The sequence below is a fragment of the Ascaphus truei genome, chromosome 11, assembly GCF_040206685.1.
Source record: "Ascaphus truei isolate aAscTru1 chromosome 11, aAscTru1.hap1, whole genome shotgun sequence".
Lineage (NCBI taxonomy): Eukaryota > Metazoa > Chordata > Amphibia > Anura > Ascaphidae > Ascaphus > Ascaphus truei.
The window spans coordinates 51,279,302-51,298,701 of record NC_134493.1 but is presented as its reverse complement, the minus strand read 5'-3'; the positions used below and the strand labels follow the sequence as shown (position 1 = coordinate 51,298,701).

Sequence of the window (19,400 nt, the reverse complement as noted above, 5' to 3'; positions counted from 1 at the left end):
CAAATAAGTAAACATGGGAAGGATGTTGATCCAGGGAGTAATCTGATTGCCAATATTTGGAGTCAGGAAGGAATGTATTTTCCCCCGTATGAGATATCATTAGATAATGTGTCACTGGGGTTTTGTTTGCCTTCCTCTGGATCAATGTAGTCCAAATATAGGATAAAGTATCTGTCGTCTAAATTTAGCATAGGTTGAAATTGATGGACATACAGTATTTTTTCCCCTCCTTCTAAATAGGTTAATAAATGATCTTTATGAAAAAACAGCCTTTCGTTGTGTTTAATATATTTTAACATTTACATAAGAAGAAACTTTAGACACAAAATGATCAGCGCCACAAGGAAATTCCGAGAGGTATCACCAATACGGTACAGCTTGTTGTAAATGAATAAGCTCACTAATATAAAAGTATGCTAACAAAAATAAATGATGAGATGTATACATTATTGTACAACTGTATTATATTATAATAGTTCTGGGGCTTCATTGCATTTTTAGAATAGATTTATATGTGCAAATCCTTCCAGAAACAAAGTCACACCGGCCGTGAAGGGGTTAAAGAGATCCCACACGCAGGGAAGCGATTTGTCTTCTCCCACACCCCTGCATTGGGCTGCTGCGTTAATGTAAATCCCTGAGACAGCCTCTTCCTGAGGCACGCCGGGTAGTGTAGTCTTCAGCCCCACGTTCTACACGCACCGTTGAGGGAGAGTGGACTACATTTCCCAGGCAACCAGCGGGACCTGGGAATGCGTGGATGTCAGAGACTGGCCTGTTTGAACACAGCCGCAGCAGGATAGATGTACATGTTGTGTACGGTGAGGCGATCGCACCTTCCACATCATCAATAAGGGAAGCAGGAGACACCAGGGGGCTGAGAGCAGGAGCAGGTCCGGGCACCCTGAGCATCTCTGGGTACCACCGGGACCATTACCAGCACATCTGCAGCAAAACCAAGGGGTAGGAGGGATTCAGCTAGGTGTAGCCAGGGGATTCAGCTAGGTGTAGCCAGGGGATTTTAGGTGAGCAAGGCTTTTTATAAAAGGGGGTTTTGAAGAAACCATAGGACATCAGCATTAATGATATGATGTAGTAATAATATATACCATTTGTGATTTCAAGGCAAAGCACCAGTAAGGAAGGACTGTGGGCGAGCAATAACTTATCAAATTTAAGTATTTCATTATCCTATGGAAAAGCAGCGTTTTTTTTTTTTTTTTTTACTGAATAAATATATACAAAGTCAGTAAGGGTCACGTTAGTGATTCAAAATACCAGCACAGCACAGGAGTAAGAAGAAAAGTATTTATTTAGTCCAACAAGCAAACATTTAGCCCGACGTTTCAAAACATATGTATGTATGTACAGTATGTACACACACACACACGCATATATACACATATTTCTATTTAAAAAAATATATATATAGTGAAAGCTTCTCGTGATCCCCTTAAGCAAGTCAGATTATGCTTTTATTTCTCAAGAATTTTTGACATCTATGTCCTATAATAGAGAGATTTTGCTGGGATAAGAATATTACTGTGAAGTTGCATGGGCAGCAGTAAGGCAGACATGTCTGCTCAGTATGGCGAGAAGCTGTAGTGCACAGTTACCAATGTTATTCATTATTTTATTAATACAACAATGAGTGACTCACTTCCGAGCCAGGATTGTGTATAGCACTAGTCGTGGGATATCTCACTTCTTTTCTGACGTGGCTCCATTAGTGGTGGCCCGATGTAAGCCGAATCAAGCACTGCAATGCATTAACTTCCGCTCGAGAGATAGAGTCAATGCCTCGTTAACGGTGTGTCTAACTGTAATATTGTTGACATGTGTCTCGCTACTTTGAATTGGGGGGGTAAGAAATAGTTCCCAGTCTCTGTTTTTAACCTCGGGAAGGCTGTATTGCCGGTGAAATTGCAGAGATAACGTGTGTGTTAACAGCTGCTCAACAGTATTTTCCACTCATGGAAAATTATAGTGTCACCAGTCTGCTTTTTTTGTTTTTTTTTTAAATGTGGCTGCTATTTGGACTTTGGAAAGATATAGCTTTGTATGTAATATAAAAGGTGATGGCCCCTAACACGAAGGGTTCAATTACCCCCCCTCCGCCCCGACCCCCCCCCCCCAAATGGTTTGGGAATCTTGCACAAATACCTTTGCTTTCCTTTTTTCCCCCCCAACATGATCACTTTCCTCTTAAGGCCTCGGGCATGGTCAGCGCTTATGCGCTGTGACGTCACGGAGCTGGTTCGCCCTCATTGGGCGAACCGCTCACGGGACCGGCCCTGCGCTCCCTTGAGCGCTTGAAACTAAAATTCGGATAAGACCGCCCCCCCCCCCCCCACCCCCTCGACACGTCCCCGGACGGCGCGCGGACCAAGGCCAGGGAAAGCACCCGCTTTCCCTCAGCCTCAGCGCGCCTCCGCACGGTAGAAGGCACCCTGGACGCAGCCTTAACCAGGGCCGCATTATACATTAGGTCGACTAGGCACAGTGCCTGGGGCCTATGAACCTCTTAGGGCCTAGAATATTTCACTTGAAAAAAAAAAAAAAAAATCACAAAATAAGAGAAAACAGCAAATTTTAATTTTAAAATGCCTTCGAAGTATCGATACCTTTAAATATCGAAATAAAAGTATCGATGCCAAATATCGCTAGTATCAAAAGAAACAAGCAAACGATTAAATTAACATAAAAATGAGTAAAAATATCGGACACAGGCCTCTAAAAGTGTCTAGGGCCTACGAAGGTCTTAAAACAGCCCTGCTCTTAGCCAATAGTTTTCTTTTTCTAATAAATATTCAACTAAAAAAAATAAAATAATTTGCAGGGATTTTTTAAAATGGCCACCATCTTTATTCTGTACAATTCTGCTTTGCAGCTCAGCCCCTTAGTTAGAATGGTAGGATCATTGTCTTCCGTTTCCTCCAGGTTTCTAACTGGCTCATAAGAAAAGCAGTGATATGTTTCATTGCACTATCTGCAGAGAGGACTTTCAGTCCCACCTGGCAAAGTTATTAAACATTTAAAATCTGCAACGACCCTTATAAGTGTTCAGTTTTAGGCTGGAGTAGCAAGGACTCGCATGGGGAAAGAGATTGTAGGGGCTACTTTAGGGCCATAGTGGACAAGAGGGGTAAAGGGGTTCCTTTAGCCTTGTTAGTCATTTACCTATTACACTTAATCTGCGCTTACAGATCCGGTGACATCGCCGTAGCCAGCACTGTAAGCGCGGCCTAAGGCCCCGCTTATAGTGCCGGTGACGCAACGTCGCCCGAAAACAAATACATTGCCGCCGGCGACGGAGCGAAAACCTGAAGCCGTCAAAATTTGATTTTTCAAGGGCCGTCGCGTCACGGGACGGCGCTTGAACAAATCAAAGTGCCGGAATCCCGCTACGCCACCGCCCGACAAAACATAACTTTCGCCAGTGGCGACGGCGATGGGTGATGTCACCCGTCATGTCGCCATCGACGGCACTATAGGCACAGCCTTAGGCTTTGTTTATAGTTACGGCGACGTGAACACGTGACGTCAGCCGTTGTAATAGCGATTCCTTGTTATAGCGCAGGAGTCTGTACAGAGTGCGACAGGAGGCGTGGCCGTGAGCGGTTCGCCCTCATTGGCTGAACCGCTCACGTGCTGCTGCGATCACTGAAGTCAAAATCTTTTGACTTCCAGCGATCGTGACCGCGTGACGTCAGCCACTATGGGCACCCGTGACGGACTGCATGTACTTGCTGCGGCGCTGCGTAACGTCGCAGTCGCCGTAGCCAGTACTATAAACGCAGCCTTATTCCTATTGTCTGCATTGTATTGTATTTACCTCCTATTGTAATGTTGTAAACCGCTGCTTACAATGTTGGCGCTTTATAAATAAAATTATACATACAATACACAGAGTAGACTGACTGGTACACACACACACACACGGCAGATGGACACCTACATACACTGATGCACACCGGGTAGACTGACTGATACACACATACATACAATACTCACAGTGCAGGCTGACTCCGATACACACACACACACACAGAACACACTGACTCCGATGCACACACACACACACACACACACACACACACACACACACACACACACACACACACACTGAGACAAACAGCATACTGACTCAGATGCACACACATACACTGATACACACAGCGCAGACTGACTCCGATACATACACACACACTGAGACACAAACAGCAGACTGACTCCGATACACACAGAGTAGAAATCCTCGTTTGCATATCATTAGCACTAACGTCCATTATAGCTAACAGGAGAGCCCATTCTTGCTGGAAACAAAAATTAACTCTGCGTTAGTCAGCTCTGAAGATACCCATCAGCGCTTAACTTAGGTACATAATAATGGAGCTGTGAGGATCAAGGCCATGGTGAGCTAGGACCTGGGAGGGGTTTGACTTCCTCTGGCTGCTCTTGTCTGATGTCACTTTGTTGAACAAAAATGTCCTTATCTTTATTGGCTCTCTGATAAGGACAGATTGGGTTAAGGGTAAAGAAAGACCTTGTTTGACAAACCCTCCCCCATTCAGAGTCCAATTAATGCAATTAATGTCCAGAGAAGTAACAAGCAGTCAAGTCTTTGCTTTTAGATTAGTTAATTGTTAGATTAGTTAAAGGAAGTCAATTCGTGTTAAATTGTTTGCAAGTGTTTGTTTTTTTGGCTGGCTATGTAGGATTGCACCTTTAAAGTATATTTACAATCCTTTTTATTTTACTTGCTGTGGACAGAGTATTGAAACCAATTTATGGTGTACGCTACAAGAGGTGGGCACTGCCCAGTTTAAAGCAACAACACCGACGTCACTGGTTCAGATGGCACACAGCATCCAAGCTCTACCGCTCCTCCTAGCACTCCTGCCCCTGGCACTGCCAGAGCAGACGGCATATATTGAGAAGGACGGTGGCTGGTAAGTATAGTAATGCAAAGCAGATGTCTGTCTTCTCATTGGTCATCCTGTGTGTGGTCATTGTGATGTCATCAGACCTGTTCGGTAGCGATTGTGATGTCACCATACAATACTAAATCTGTATTGCCTTTTGTAACACTTTCAGGGAAGATCAGCCTACTGTCAAAAGCAGGGAGTGTTGCTCTAGATGACTTAAGGCTAAGATTATAGTAGGCGCGCGCACGCACACGACGGAGTGCATGGCATCGCGCGTGTTGCCCGAGTGATGGAGGGGCGTGGCGGACGCGTCGCCAGGCTGGTTCACCCTCCTAGTCTGATCCGCTCATGTGACGCGGCCGCCACACAAAAATCTCCCAAAACCATTGGTCTTTTGAAAAATCTGCGCTGTCGCTCTGCATCACGCTCGCTATGGCCGCCCATATGAGCTGCTGCACTTTGTTTCGCGCAGCGTGTGCCGTCGCGCTCACTATAAGCGCGGCCTTACACGTAGTTTCTTTTTTGTGTGTCCCCAGGCTCTTGAATCATTACTCACCCCTGCAGGAAGAGGAGCGCTGCACAGTAGAGAGAAGAGACGCTTCCATCACCTATAGAGAATTTATGCAATGGTGAGTATAGATTCCTGTTATGTTTACTTTGTGCAAAGGTTATAACTTCTGCTACATTGGTACATTTATAAATAAGTTATGGTGGGTAAAAAAAGTGACAAAAACCCTCCTCCGTACAGCATACAGCAAACACCCATATCACTTGTGAGCACATTAACACAGGTGTGAAACCCGGCTTCTCACCATTATTTCCTAGCATACAATGTTTCCACTACCGCTAGGGATTCTGGGAAATGACATGCAAATGTGCACACAGTGTACAGATACCTTTTGCTTCAAATCCATTTTAACATGCATGTCGTATTACACGGCGTTTCAGCACAGCCTGGGTTAAAGAAGTGCGTAACCAGTAAACCTGCTCACAGACAGCTGTCTCACCAGTGTAGGAATGGTTATACTGGCTCTGCAATGTGAAACACACACAGCCCCTGTAAGCTCAGAACCCAAATCCACCAAATCATATCTATGGTGTCAAAAAGAGTGCTGCCAGATTGTGACCTCGTGTATAGAACAAAAGACAAAACGGCCCAGTGCTACATCTAACGCCTTATTATATAATTAAATACTTGTCTGTATAACTTCTCATAAGCAAAGTTTATTTATTTCAATTCTTTGACCAAAGTATGTTAAGCCTGTGACCCCGTCACGGTGTGACCCATCTGGAGGTCCTAACACTGCTTTTGCAGTTCGTGATGAGCACATGTGAATGACCAGTCTATTAAACACAGTGTTCCCTCCATTGGAGGGGTTACGGGGGCTTTTTGCAGGTGCAGCGGTGTTGGGACCTACAGATGGGCCACACCGTGACGTGGTTATAGGCTTAACATACTTTGGCTAAAGAATTGATGACATAAACAGATGGGTATTTAACTATATAATATGTCAAGTTAGATGTAGCACTGGGCCTTTTTGTCGTTTGGCTTTGCAATGGCACTTGTGTTACCCACCATAACCTATTTATATATGTACAAATGTAGCAGAAGTTATTACCCCCGTCACAGCAAAATAAACTCTGCGTTATCTCCTTAACCTTTGTATTCAATAGCACTACTTTTAAATAACGCGCCAGGGTTAACACAATGCATCGTATTAACAGGAGCGGTGAAGTCTGCTACCTCTGTACATACTGTTTACCTTTCTTTTTCACTGTCTTACCGTTTCTCTCCCTTTTCCTTCCTTCTCTCACAGTTCTCAATGCTGTGTTAGGCCTGGGACATAGTAAGCACTTAGGTGCTGCTGCTCGCTGCCGCTCGTCTACCAGGAGCTTTTTGCTGTCCTGGCAGAGGAGACAGCAAGCGCGCTTGGGAGGCGGGTATCACTGTGTGTGTCACTTGGTAGCTGTCAGTGTGTGTGTGTGTGTGTGTGTGTGTGTGTGTGTGTGTGTGTGTGTGTGTGTGTGTGTGTGTGTGTGTGTGTGTGTGTGTGTGAGAGAGAGAATGTGTGTGTGTGTGTGAGAGAGAGAATGTGTGTGTTTGTGAGAGAGAATGTGTGTGTGTGTGTGTGTGTGTGTGTGAGAGAATGTGTGTGTGTGTGTGTGTGTGTGTGTGAGAGAGAATGTGTGTGTGTGTGTGTGTGTGTGTGTGTGTGTGTGAGAGAGAATGTGTGTGTGTGTGAGAGAGAGAGAGAGAGAGAGAGTGTGTGTGTGTGTGTGTGTGTGTGTGTGTGTGTGTGTGTGTGTGTGTGTGTGTGTGTGTGTGTGTGTGTGTGTGTGTGTGTGTGTGTGTGTGTGTGTGAATGTGTGTGTGTGTGTGAATGTGTGTGTGTGTGCGCGTGTGAGAGAGAGAGAGATAGAGAGAGAGTGCGTGTGAGAGAGAATTTGAAAGAGATGGTGGGTGGGAAATGAAAAGAGAAAGGAGGATGGGGAGAGAAGATATGTGTATAAAACAGGTGAATGTGTGAGTGGGTGAGGGATGTGGGTGAATGAGAGAGAGAATGAATAAAATAATGAATGAATATAAATATAGGATACGGTGGATGGAATAAGTGAAAAGGAAGAACGTGCGTGGGAAAGAGATGGCAAAAGACAGACAATATGAAAGAGGGGGCCGGAGAGACATTAAATGAAAGAGAGGAGGGGAAAGGTGTGTATGCAGATAATGTGCAGGAGACACTTGCACACTGTGTAATTATACTCTATTGATGTTCATGCCACAGTGGGGTGCGTGGAGAAATAGGAGGCAGAGAACATCTGGAAACAGCTGGAGAGGAGAATGCATGGAGAAGCATAGGGGCAGTCAGGTCAATGCCGATTTAAAGAGACATTCAGACAAGTTGGAATAATAAGAACCAGATGTGTGTGTCCAGGGTGTGGGAAGTGCACCTGTCATACTGCAGGTGTAACCCGGGGTTTTAAATCCCCCCCAACTTTCCTGCAGTGGTGTGTATTATATAATATTTTAAAAATGAAAAAAAAAGACATGTTGTGAGAATAAATTATTTATTAACATTGTGCAACTTTGATAAATATATTCACACACATACATCACACACACTTCACACATCACACACATCACACATACATACATATATATACACACACACACACACACACACACACACACACACACACACACACACTGACAGCTACCAAGTGACACACACAGTGATACCCGCCTCCCAAGCGCGTTTGCTGACCGCTCCTCCGCTCCCCCAAGCGGCAACATTTCAAACTCTCCTGTCTCTTCTGATTTTCTCAGCACGCATGCGGAGGGAGAAACTATAGCCGCGCTTATTACAGATGCAGGGGCTTTGTGCATCTGTTCAGCGCGGCTCAGCCCGCCTCAGCGACGCTGATTTTACTATGTCCTAGGCCTTAGTGTAGCAATAACTTCTACTCAAGGGAATGGAACGAAATACTTTGCTGATGAGGCATTAATAACTTTGTAGCAAATTGGCTTCTATGCAATGTCTCTCTCCCTTACCACTAGCACGGGGCTGAATATGACCCTTCTCTCTCCCCCTGCCAGGTATGCCTACACCAGGCCGGTTATTATTCGGGGAATCACAGACAACTCGGTGAGTGGTGCAGGAATTGAACAAAGACCACACGTTTCTAGGCACCCAGCAAGGTTTTATCACCCCGGGGCGATCTGACCTGGGAATGGGCTCTCGTTCAGTCTCTTTTGAGAGGCCCGGTGTGGGCAGGAAAAGGGGAATCACAGGGTAAAGCAACTTGATTCTTTATTTTCCCTTGTAATTCCACTTCCTGCTAAATGTATGTGTATCTTTATATAGTGCCCCCAATGTACTCGGCCCTTTACAAAAGAGACAGTACAGGAAGTTATAATACTATAAGAGCAACAAACAAAATCAGACAATAAGAAAGCCCCGGAGAGCTTACAATCAGCACACTGACACTGAACAATAAGCAGTATGCTGGGAGAGTTACAGAGACAGGAGGTTAGGGAGGGAGTGCAGGAGATGGCAGTGCTTGATCACAATGGTTGGTTGGAGCGACTGTGGGTGCGGGACAGGAACGACTGTGGGTGCGGGACAGGAGCGACTGTGGGTGCAGGACAGGAGCGACTGGGTGCGGGACACTGTGGGTGCGGGACAGGAGCAACTGTGGGTGCGGGACAGGAGCGACTGTGGGTGCAGGACAGGAGCGATTGTGGGTGCGGGACAGGAGCGACTGGGTGCGGGACACTGTGGGTGCGGGACAGGAGCGACTGTGGGTGCGTGACAGGAGCGACTGTGGGTGCAGGACAGGAGCGACTGTGGGTGCGGGACAGGAGCGACTGTGGGTGCGGGACAGGAGCGACTGTGGGTGCGGGACAGGAGTGATTGTGGGTGCGGGACAAGAGCGACTGTGGGTGCGGGACACTGTGGGTGCGGGACAGGAGCGACTGTGGGTGCGGGACAGGAGCGACTGTGGGTGCGGGACAGGAGCGACTGTGGGTGCGGGACAGGAGCGACTGTGGGTGCGGGACAGGAGCGATTGTGGGTGCGGGACAGGAGCGACTGTGGGTGCGGGACAGGAGCGATTGTGGGTGCGGGACAAGAGCGACTGTGGGTGCGGGACACTGTGGGTGCGGGACAGGAGCGACTGTGGGTGCGGGACAGGAGCGACTGTGGGTGCGTGACAGGAGCGACTGTGGGTGCGGGACAGGAGCGGCTGTGGGTGCGGGACACTGTGGGTGCGGGACAGGAGCGGCTGTGGGTGCGGGACAAGAGCGACTGTGGGTGCGGGACACTGTGGGTGCGGGACAGGAGCGACTGTGGGTGCGGGACAGGAGCGACTGTGGGTGCGGGACAGGAGCGGCTGTGGGTGCGGGACAGGAGCGACTGTGGGTGCGTGACAGGAGCGGCTGTGGGTGCGGGACAGGAGCGACTGTGGGTGCGGGACAGGAGCGACTGGGTGCGGGACAGGAGCGACTGTGGGTGCGTGACAGGAGCGACTGTGGGTGTGGGACAGGAGCGACTGTGGGTGCGGGACAGGAGCGATTGTGGGTGCGGGATAGCAGTCAAGAGACCAGGCTATAGAAATTCTTAATTGAAAGGTGCGTTTTAAGGTTTGGCTTATAGGTGGGGAGAGTAGGTGTTTGGTATGTCCGGAGTGTGCAGGGGCTCCACAGGTAAAGGGCAGTGAGGGGACAAAGGTTTAAAGGTGAAAGAGAGCTGTGGCAGTAAAAGAGGTGGGAACGAGACAGGTGTGGGAGCGCAGGCGGTGGAGCGCACATGGTGGAGCAGGGGCATAGCTGATATGTAGGATCCCTAAAGTCATTCCATATTCTGGAGAAAAACGGAGGTGATAACATTTCTTACGGAGTGCGATTAAAGGGACAACCCCTCCTAGGGCCAAAGTGGACATGATTTTTTTTTACTCCCCATTTTCTTTACAGGGTGGAAACCGGGGCTTCTTCCGGGGCTGATCCTGGCTAATTTCAGCTCTGGTGAACTCCTGGTTCCAGAGATACTTGGCGGTGAAGTTACCGGGTGTAAATCTCTCGCTAGAGGTAACAAAATGGCAGCCAAATATTGGGCCAGTAGGAAGCTGCTACATCATGACAGTGCACGGTCATTTAAATCCTCATGAAAAGCCAGGAAATAATACCGGTAACTTCACCTGTATCTCGAAAGTGGAAATAGCGCAGTTTAGCTCCGAGGACCCACTGTGCCCAATTGTGTTTTTAAAAAAAAAATAGTTACGGGGGTTTTGCTGCTTTAAAATAAATTTTTAACATTAGTTTCTAAACATGGTGAGCTAAGATCTTGTATTCCTCTGGCTGCTCCATTTGTTTAGGTCACTGTGTGTCCAACCAAAGTTTGCACAGGCAAAGCTCCCCCTCCCCTTATCTTTATTGGCTCTCTGATAAGAACAAGGGTAAAGAAAACACTTGTCTGACAAACACTCCGCCCATGCAGAGGCCTCTGAGAAATGCAATATGTACGTTTTTTCACGAGTTACAAAAGATATAAAATCTTTGCTTAGCTTGGTTTATAAAAGTCAATTCGATTGTTAAATTGTTCGCATGGGGCTGTTTTTTGAGACTGCACCTTTTCAGTTATCGATGTTGCATGGTGCAGGCACTTACAAAGCTGTGTTATCTTCCTTCTTTACCTGTCTTGGTCAATCTTCCCCTCTCTCGGTCTCTCCTCTTTCCCTCTCTCTCGGTCTCTCCTCTTCACCTCTCTCTGTCTCTCCTCCTCCCCTCTCTCTGTCTCTCCTCCTCCCCTCTCTCTGTCTCTCCTCTTCCCCTCTCTCGCTCTCTCCTCTTCCCCTCTCTCTCTGTCTCTCCTCTTCCCCTCTCTCGGTCTCTCCTCTTCCCCTCTCTCGCTCTCTCCTCTTCCCCTCTCCTCTCTCTCTCCTCTTTCTCTCTCTCTCTCTCTCTCTCTCCTCTTTCTCTCTCTCTCTCCTCTTTCTCTCTCTCTCTCCTCTTTCTCTCTCTCCTCTTTCTCTCTCTCTCTCCTCTTTCTCTCTCTCCTCTTTCTCTCTCTCTCCTCTTTCTCTCTCTCTCTCTCCTCTTTCCCTCTCTCTGTTTCTCCTCTTCCCCTCTCTCTCTGTCTCTCCTCTTCCCCTCTCTCTGTCTCTCCTCTTCCCCTCTCTCTCTGTCTCTCCTCTTCCCCGCTCTCTCTGTGTCTCCTCTTCCCCTCTCTGTCTCTCCTCTTCCCCTCTCTCTGTCTCTCCTCTTCCCCTCTCTCTCTCTGTCTCTCCTCTTCCCCTCTCTCTGTCTCTCCTCTTCCCATCTCTGTCTCTCCTGTTCCGCTCTCTCAGGCGTTTCGGTCACTCTGCACCAAGCAGCACCTTCTGGAGGAGTTTGGTGAACGACAAGTCCGACTGAGCACAGCAAACACATATTCCTACGAGAAGGGTGAGTATCCGCTCAGTCTCCTCTTACCACCAATAGTCTATTCCCAATACACTGTGAAGCCGCTTTCCATGGATGGAGGCTTCAGCTCCCATCAAATACACAGGACCAAAATCTTCTTTCAAGCCCAGAATACAGGGTGAATAGCATTACACTTGCATCCTCTACAGAGGAAAGAGGGACCTCAGAGATGTTATTATAGCTGACTTAAATGTGGGCAACCAATCCTGTAATTATTCTGTGGTTGTCAAAGTATTATTTAACTCATGTACTGCCACTGTAAGAAGCCACGAATCTCTCTCTTTTCTATCAAAAATGGTATGTCTGAGGTCTAAAACACGTACATTAATCTCTCCCTTCCCCCCCTTTTTAATCTGTATCACCCCACTGTTTATATTTGATAACATCTAAAAATGAAAACCCACTACATTTATGTTATTAAAAAAAAAAAGTAGGCAATGTAACAAAGCAATGGGGGAAACCCACAATGTATAATAAAAGGTATCAGCAGCAGAAAGAGGTAGTGACGACACGTTACAGATCAGGGGTCTTAAACTTTTGTACTTTAATCACCCCTACGGTACCAGCAAGGTCCCCAATCGCCCCCATGCCAAGCATTTTATATATGACGTACTGGTACCATTTCAATATTTTGACTTATATGCTAGCAAAAGTAATGAGGACATACGCGACATGGGTACAAAGCAAAAACACCAGCAGTTAGAGAGTAAAAATGGCATTTAATGCTACGAAAACTGAACAAAAAGAAACCTCAAACTGTTAACAATTTTTTATTTTTTAAAAGCACCAAAAATCTATGAGAATGCTGCTGTTTTTTATCAATTCAAATCTGGAAACGAGATTTTTAGTAACTACGTGTAACGAGCAGAGACGGAAAATAATGTCGACCGCGCATTTATGTGGCGGGAGATAAAGAAGCGTTCACACGGTGTATCAGCCACGTGTTATTTTAACAGCATAAAAGTAATACAATGTTACAAATAATTAATGGAAACGAATGTTTGACGACCCGAGTTGAGATCATTTTTAATATTCACAAAATGTAAATCTTCAACAAATCCCAGCACCTTCTCAATCACCCCCCTGAACCCCTTTCTATCCCCCCCCCTGGGGGTGAAATCACCCCTGGTTAAGAACCCCCCGATATAATATAGACCATTGGAAAGACCTCACCTAGAGTGCAGGGTTCCGTTCCAGAGACCATATCTCCAGAAGTACATACACAGTCACGGAATAGACTCCCCAACAGGGGTGAGCGAGGCTGATACAGTGATGGAATGAAACATTCCACTTGGGATGAGATAAGGCGATCCCAAATAGGAGAGCCAGGGATCAATGGGGTCGGAGGTCTTACCACAGATCGGAGAATGGGCAGACGAGGTGGGGCAAGTGGCTCTTACCTGCTGCCGAGATGTACGTTTCCGGCGCAGCTTCACCGCAGACTCAGTAAGGGTTCCCTGGTGCGGCCGGTTCGTTCATGCATCTCCTGTATACAAATCGAGTGGAATAGCTGTAACATTTCTTCCTTCCTGCAGTGGATGTGCCATTCTGGGAATACGTGGATCATTTGCTCAAACCCCAGGACCTCAACTTGCTGGGTTGCGGTAAGGTTTGGCTGTAACTCCATCTTGTCTCGTTAGAACAGGAGGGTTTCTCTCAATACTGATTTTTGTAAAAACAACACAAAAAAAAACCATAATGGGTGTTTACTATAACGGAGCAATTGAGTCCTGGGTGCTCAGTCACCCTTAAAGTGAGAACTCATGAGTTAGGTGAACCTTCAAAACATCCCATTGAGATGACACTTTTCCCAGCAAAGTAATAGTGTCTCAAAAAGCAGAGCTTCTGATTTCTGGGTAATAAATAAATCAGTCCGAAGTGTACAAATGTGCAATATAGTTAAGATAACATGATTGAGATCTTATTTAAATGTTTTTACAGGCATAACACATTTTAGATTTGTGAGGCTGCGGTGTGTGGAGATTCATTTCTAAGTCCTTTGGCTTCTGCTTCTTTAGAACACCACAAACCTGTCCTGTTTTATACTACTGGAGTGTAAAACAGGTGAAGGATTAGGAAGGGGGGGAGAGGTTTCCTCTGTCTAGGGGAAACACTGCAGCCTGTGTGTTACTTCCTGTGCCTATATGACATTGTAGAAAATGATTTACCTAGTATGTAAAAACCTTGTTACTTTCCGTTTTGCATCCTAATCAAAACCTCTCCCAAATCCTTGAGATGTTTTCATTTTAAGAGACATACTGATGTAGAACAGGGTTTTTTTGTGCTCAGACTAAGCTCTACCTCTCTTTTCTCCCACAGACACACTGTATTTTTTTGGGGATAATAACTTCACAGAGTGGGGATCCCTGTTTCAGAAATACACACCGCCTCCATTCCAGATCCCGGGCACCAGCGGGGCATATAGCTTTGGCATTGCCGGTGAGTATCCTGCTTGTGTAAGTGGGATAGGGGAGGGAGACAGCCGTGTGATGAAAACCCCACTACATTGTCAGCCCTAAATACTGCTGGATCCGTCTGCAATGCATCACTGCAGCCAAGGCCCGAGGCAGATAATTATTATATCCTAAAGGTAACACACTGTATACATGCAAGCCCCAGAACATCATCCAGTCCCAGAAGTGACCGCTACGTATCACTGCACCCATCTACTAAATCATTCATATTATAGCTGACATGCACCCATGCATCCCCTGAACCATCAAGTCTTGGAGGTGACAGGCTCTCATCCCCTGAAACACCAAGGCCAGGAGGTGACAAGCTAGGGACCCTTAAACCATCAAGTCCTAGAGGTGAAATGCAATGTATCCCATCACCCAAATGTACCTGTTCAGTCCTAGAGGTGACATGCTATGTATTCCTAATCCCATGCATAGACCTGTCCCTGGTAGAGAAAACGTAATGCATCCCTACACCCATCCCTAGAGCCTCCTGGAGTTAGCAGGTTCTGTAACCATGAATGGTCAGTACTATAAGGAGGAGGTACCACCTTGTCCCATGACTCCCTCTTTGTACATCTGCTGAATACATGGTTCACCTTTTGCCCCAGGCTCTGGCACAGGAGTACCCTTCCACTGGCACGGGCCTGGCTTCTCCGAGATCATATATGGAAGGAAGGTGAGAGATACACATCTATTTCTTCTATCGGATTATAAAGCGCGTAGGGTCAGTGATTTCGCATGCGTGACTGTCCCTGCCTCATTCTCTTTATTTAAAGTATCTGTGTGCTACTGTGAAGTTACGGTGTACATTATTTTGCATTGTCACAACACGAAAGCAATAGTTCCTCGCTGCTGTGATTTTTTTTTTTTGCGGGGGCCTCTGTGTACGGGGCTCCCACACTAAATTGGTGCTAAAAGAGGGATTTATTAGTTTCCATATATTCAGTGCACCGGCTTGTCATTTAGTGACTAAATGCCAGTGTTAACTGGCAGAATTTAGCAACGTACATAATGAGGTGTGGGGGTGGAAGCTGGCATACATTGTCCCCAATAAAAGCATACGTGTGAAGACTTGATCGGTATGTAAGTGGAGGAGTAAGCAATGTTGTGTTAGAGGGAGGTGACAGGCACTGTATCCAGTGTTTATGTAGTTGGTTTGGCAGAACATTCTGGGACAGACGGCAGGCACTGCATCCAGTGTTTATGTAGTTGGTTTGGCAGAACATTCTGGGAGAGACGGCAGGCACTGCATCCAGTGTTTATGTAGTTGGTTTGGCAGAACATTCTGGGAGAGACGGCAGGCACTGTATCCAGTGTTTATGTAGCTGGTTTGGCAGAACATTCTGGGAGAGACGGCAGGCACTGTATCCAGTGTTTATGTAGCTGGTTTGGCAGAACATTCTGGGAGAGACGACAGGCACTGTATCCAGTGTTTATGTAGCTGGTTTGGCAGAACATTCTGGGAGAGACGACAGGCACTGTATCCAGTGTTTATGTAGCTGGTTTGGCAGAACATTCTGGGAGAGACGGCAGGCACTGTATCCAGTGTTTATGTAGTTGGTTTGGCAGAACATTCTGGGACAGACGGCAGGCACTGCATCCAGTGTTTATGTAGTTGGTTTGGCAGAACATTCTGGGAGAGACGGCAGGCACTGCATCCAGTGTTTATGTAGTTGGTTTGGCAGAACATTCTGGGAGAGACGACAGGCACTGTATCCAGTGTTTATGTAGCTGGTTTGGCAGAACATTCTGGGAGAGACGGCAGGCACTGTATCCAGTGTTTATGTAGCTGGTTTGGCAGAACATTCTGGGACAGACGGCTGGCACTGCATCCAGTGTTTATGTAGTTGGTTTGGCAGAACATTCTGGGACAGACGGCAGGCACTGTATCCAGTGTTTATGTAGTTGGTTTGGCAGAACATTCTGGGAGAGACGGCAGGCACTGTATCCAGTGTTTATGTAGCTGGTTTGGCAGAACATTCTGGGAGAGACGGCAGGCACTGCATCCAGTGTTTATGTCGTTGGTTTGGCAGAACATTCTGGGAGAGACGGCTGGCACTGTATCCAGTGTTTATGTAGCTGGTTTGGCAGAACATTCTGGGAGAGACGGCAGGCACTGTATCCAGTGTTTATGTAGTTGGTTTGGCAGAACATTCTGGGATAGACGGCAGGCACTGTATCCAGTGTTTATGTAGCTGGTTTGGCAGAACATTCTGGGACAGACAGCAGGCACTGTATCCAGTGTTTATGTAGCTGGTTTGGCAGAACATTCTGGGAGAAACGGCAGGCACTGCAGCACCTTGTCTGACAGAGCATGAGTTTGAGAGGGAGGGAGTCTGGCACTTCCGCTGCCTACACTGCATCTGGTCTGTGCACAGGTGTTTGTGAGGAAGCTGGCACTGCCCACACTTACCACGTTTCTCTCTTTGTTACAGCGCTGGTTTCTCTACCCTCCTGAGAAGACACCCGAATTTAATCCCAATAGAACAACCCTCTCGTGGCTGATGGACACATACCCCTTCCTCTCAGAGGAAGAACGCCCCGTGGAGTGCACCATACGGCCGGGGGAGGTAAGTCAAGCGACAAAGGGTGTAAGTGTCCATCAGAGGTAACCAAGAGCCACTTTATAATCGCCTCATAACTTGCATGTGCAGTTTACATGGAAGATATAGAAGGAAATATATCAACAGGTCTAATGTTTGATATTTTTCATAGACAACCATTTTACACAAGCAAGATTTTAGGAGTAAACTTGCACCCTTTTTTCATGTCTGACAATACGCAAGTACTATGTTCTTTAGATGCCCTGTGTGTGGGCACAGAGAAGGAGCTGGGGTCAGTTCAGGATGCCCTGTGTGTGGGCACAGAGAAGGAGCTGGGGTCAGTTCAGGATGCCCTGTGTGTGGGCACAGAGAAGGAGCTGGGGTCAGTACAGGATGACCTGTGTGTGGGCACAGAGAAGGAGCTGAGGTCAGTACAGGATGCCCTGTGTGTGAACACAGAGGAGCTGCGATCAGTACAGGATGCCCTGTCTATGGGCACAGAGAAGGAGCTGGGATCAGTACAGGATGCCCTGTGTGTGAGCACAGAGGAGCTGGGATCAGTACAGGATGCCCTGTGTGTGAGCACAGAAAAGGAGCTGGGATCAGTACAGGATGTCCTGTCTATGGGCACAGAGAAGGAGCTGGGATCAGTACAGGATGCCCTGTGTGTGAGCACAGAGGAGCTGGGATCAGTACAGGATGCCCTGTGTGTGAGCACAGAGGAGCTGGGATCAGTACAGGATGCCCTGTGTGTGAGCACAGAGGAGCTGGGATCAGTACAGGATGCCCTGTGTGTGAGCACAGAGGAGCTGGGATCAGTACAGGATGCCCTGTGTGTGAGCACAGAGGAGCTGGGATCAGTACATGATGCCCTGTGTGTGAGCACAGAGGAGCTGGGATCAGTACAGGATGCCCTGTGTGTGAGCACAGAGGAGCTGGGATCAGTACAGGATGCCCTGTGTGTGAGCACAGAGGAGCTGGGATCAGTACAGGATGCCCTGTGTGTGAGCACAGAGGAGCTGGGATCAGTACAGGATGCCCTGTGTGTGAGCACAGAGGAGCTGGGATCAGTACAGGATGCCCTGTGTGTGAGCACAGAGGAGCTGGGATCAGTACAGGATGCCCTGTGTGTGAGCACAGAGGAGCTGGGATCAGTACAGGATGCCCTGTGTGTGAGCACAGAGGAGCTGGGATCAGTACAGGATGCCCTGTGTGTGAGCACAGAGGAGCTGGGATCAGTACAGGATGCCCTGTGTGTGAGCACAGAGGAGCTGGGATCAGTACAGGATGCCCTGTGTGTGAGCACAGAGGAGCTGGGATCAGTACAGGATGCCCTGTGTGTGAGCACAGAGGAGCTGGGATCAGTACAGGATGCCCTGTGTGTGAGCACAGAGGAGCTGGGATCAGTACATGATGCCCTGTGTGTGAGCACAGAGGAGCTGGGATCAGTACAGGATGCCCTGTGTGTGAGCACAGAGGAGCTGGGATCAGTACAGGATGCCGTGTATACTGTAGGTGCAGAATGGGACCTGTGTGCACACAGCATGATTGGTATCTGCTACCTCCAATCCTACATCCAGGTCTCCTTTTCACAGGTGCTGTACTTCCCTGACCGCTGGTGGCACGCAACATTGAACCTCGATACCAGTGTCTTTATCTCTACGTTCCTGGGATAAAGTTCCTCCCACTATGAACTACATGGAATTGATTAGAGAAGACTCTAATACGGAGAGAAAACTGTGCTATTCTCACCAGCTCCACTACAATGAAATCTAACCTCAGGGAATCGAAGACTGACAATTACATGACTCGTCATTTTAATATCTTTGCGACAACCAGATAATTCATAAAACAAATCAATTTTTACCCATTCTCGATTTAAAAAAAAAAAAAAAAAAACTACATTTCCATTTCATTGTTTTTATATTGCGCAAACAAGCCTTACCTGTTTGCTGCCAGAGGAGCCATCAGCATGTTGCTGGCCTCTCTACCAGCAAAGGGGGTAATACTCAGGAACCTCATCTAGGATATATATTTAATATTTAAATGTCAACCAGGATTTTCATGTTACATTCCTCCCGGAGAGCAAGGACGTGAGCGGTGTGCATTATTTCCTTTATTCTTCACCCCGATCCCACACCACAGGGAGAAGCCCAATATTTTGGAGAAATGTTACGGCCGCAGTTATATTAACTCCTCTGCTGCCGGAGAGGCCAGCACCACTTTTAAACACCATGCACGGATAGCCATCTGCCCGCAAAGGTATTTATATATTGTATACTCTGTGGTATGTTAAATACATGTTCCTAAACAAGACTACCTATGTAACGCCTTCCAGATCTGCTGTTGCAGAAGTTTGTTAACGTTGTGTGATCTTTGTGTAAAATTACTTGGGACAATAAATGGAAGTTTTATAATATTAACATGCTCAGCTTAGGCATGAATATGTACGTGTCCGAAAGCCTTTCTTCAGTAGTGAAAGAAATAAGGAGCAATACACAGGGAATCACTG

At 47.1% G+C, this 19,400-nt stretch overlaps 1 protein-coding gene across 5 annotated transcripts; it reads left to right on the top strand.

Moving 5' to 3' along the window:
• The first annotated feature begins 688 nt into the window (after window positions 1-688).
• Window positions 689-19,311, top strand: JMJD8 (jumonji domain containing 8). 5 transcript variants are annotated; one of them, XM_075566208.1, is made up of 11 exons: window positions 738-821; window positions 1,126-1,174; window positions 4,774-4,952; window positions 5,465-5,557; window positions 8,524-8,572; window positions 11,772-11,868; window positions 13,422-13,490; window positions 14,206-14,325; window positions 14,954-15,021; window positions 16,781-16,915; window positions 18,484-19,311. In XM_075566208.1, exons 3-11 carry the CDS (start codon window positions 4,858-4,860, stop codon window positions 18,562-18,564), a joined length of 807 nt encoding a protein of 268 aa, XP_075422323.1. In that variant the 5' UTR covers window positions 738-821; window positions 1,126-1,174; window positions 4,774-4,857; the 3' UTR covers window positions 18,565-19,311. The 5 variants fall into 5 exon arrangements, with proteins under 5 accessions (XP_075422320.1, XP_075422323.1, XP_075422318.1 ...); XM_075566203.1 differs by having other exon boundaries at window positions 746-963; XM_075566205.1 differs by lacking the exon at window positions 1,126-1,174 and having other exon boundaries at window positions 689-821.
• Window positions 19,312-19,400: the final 89 nt, after the last annotated feature.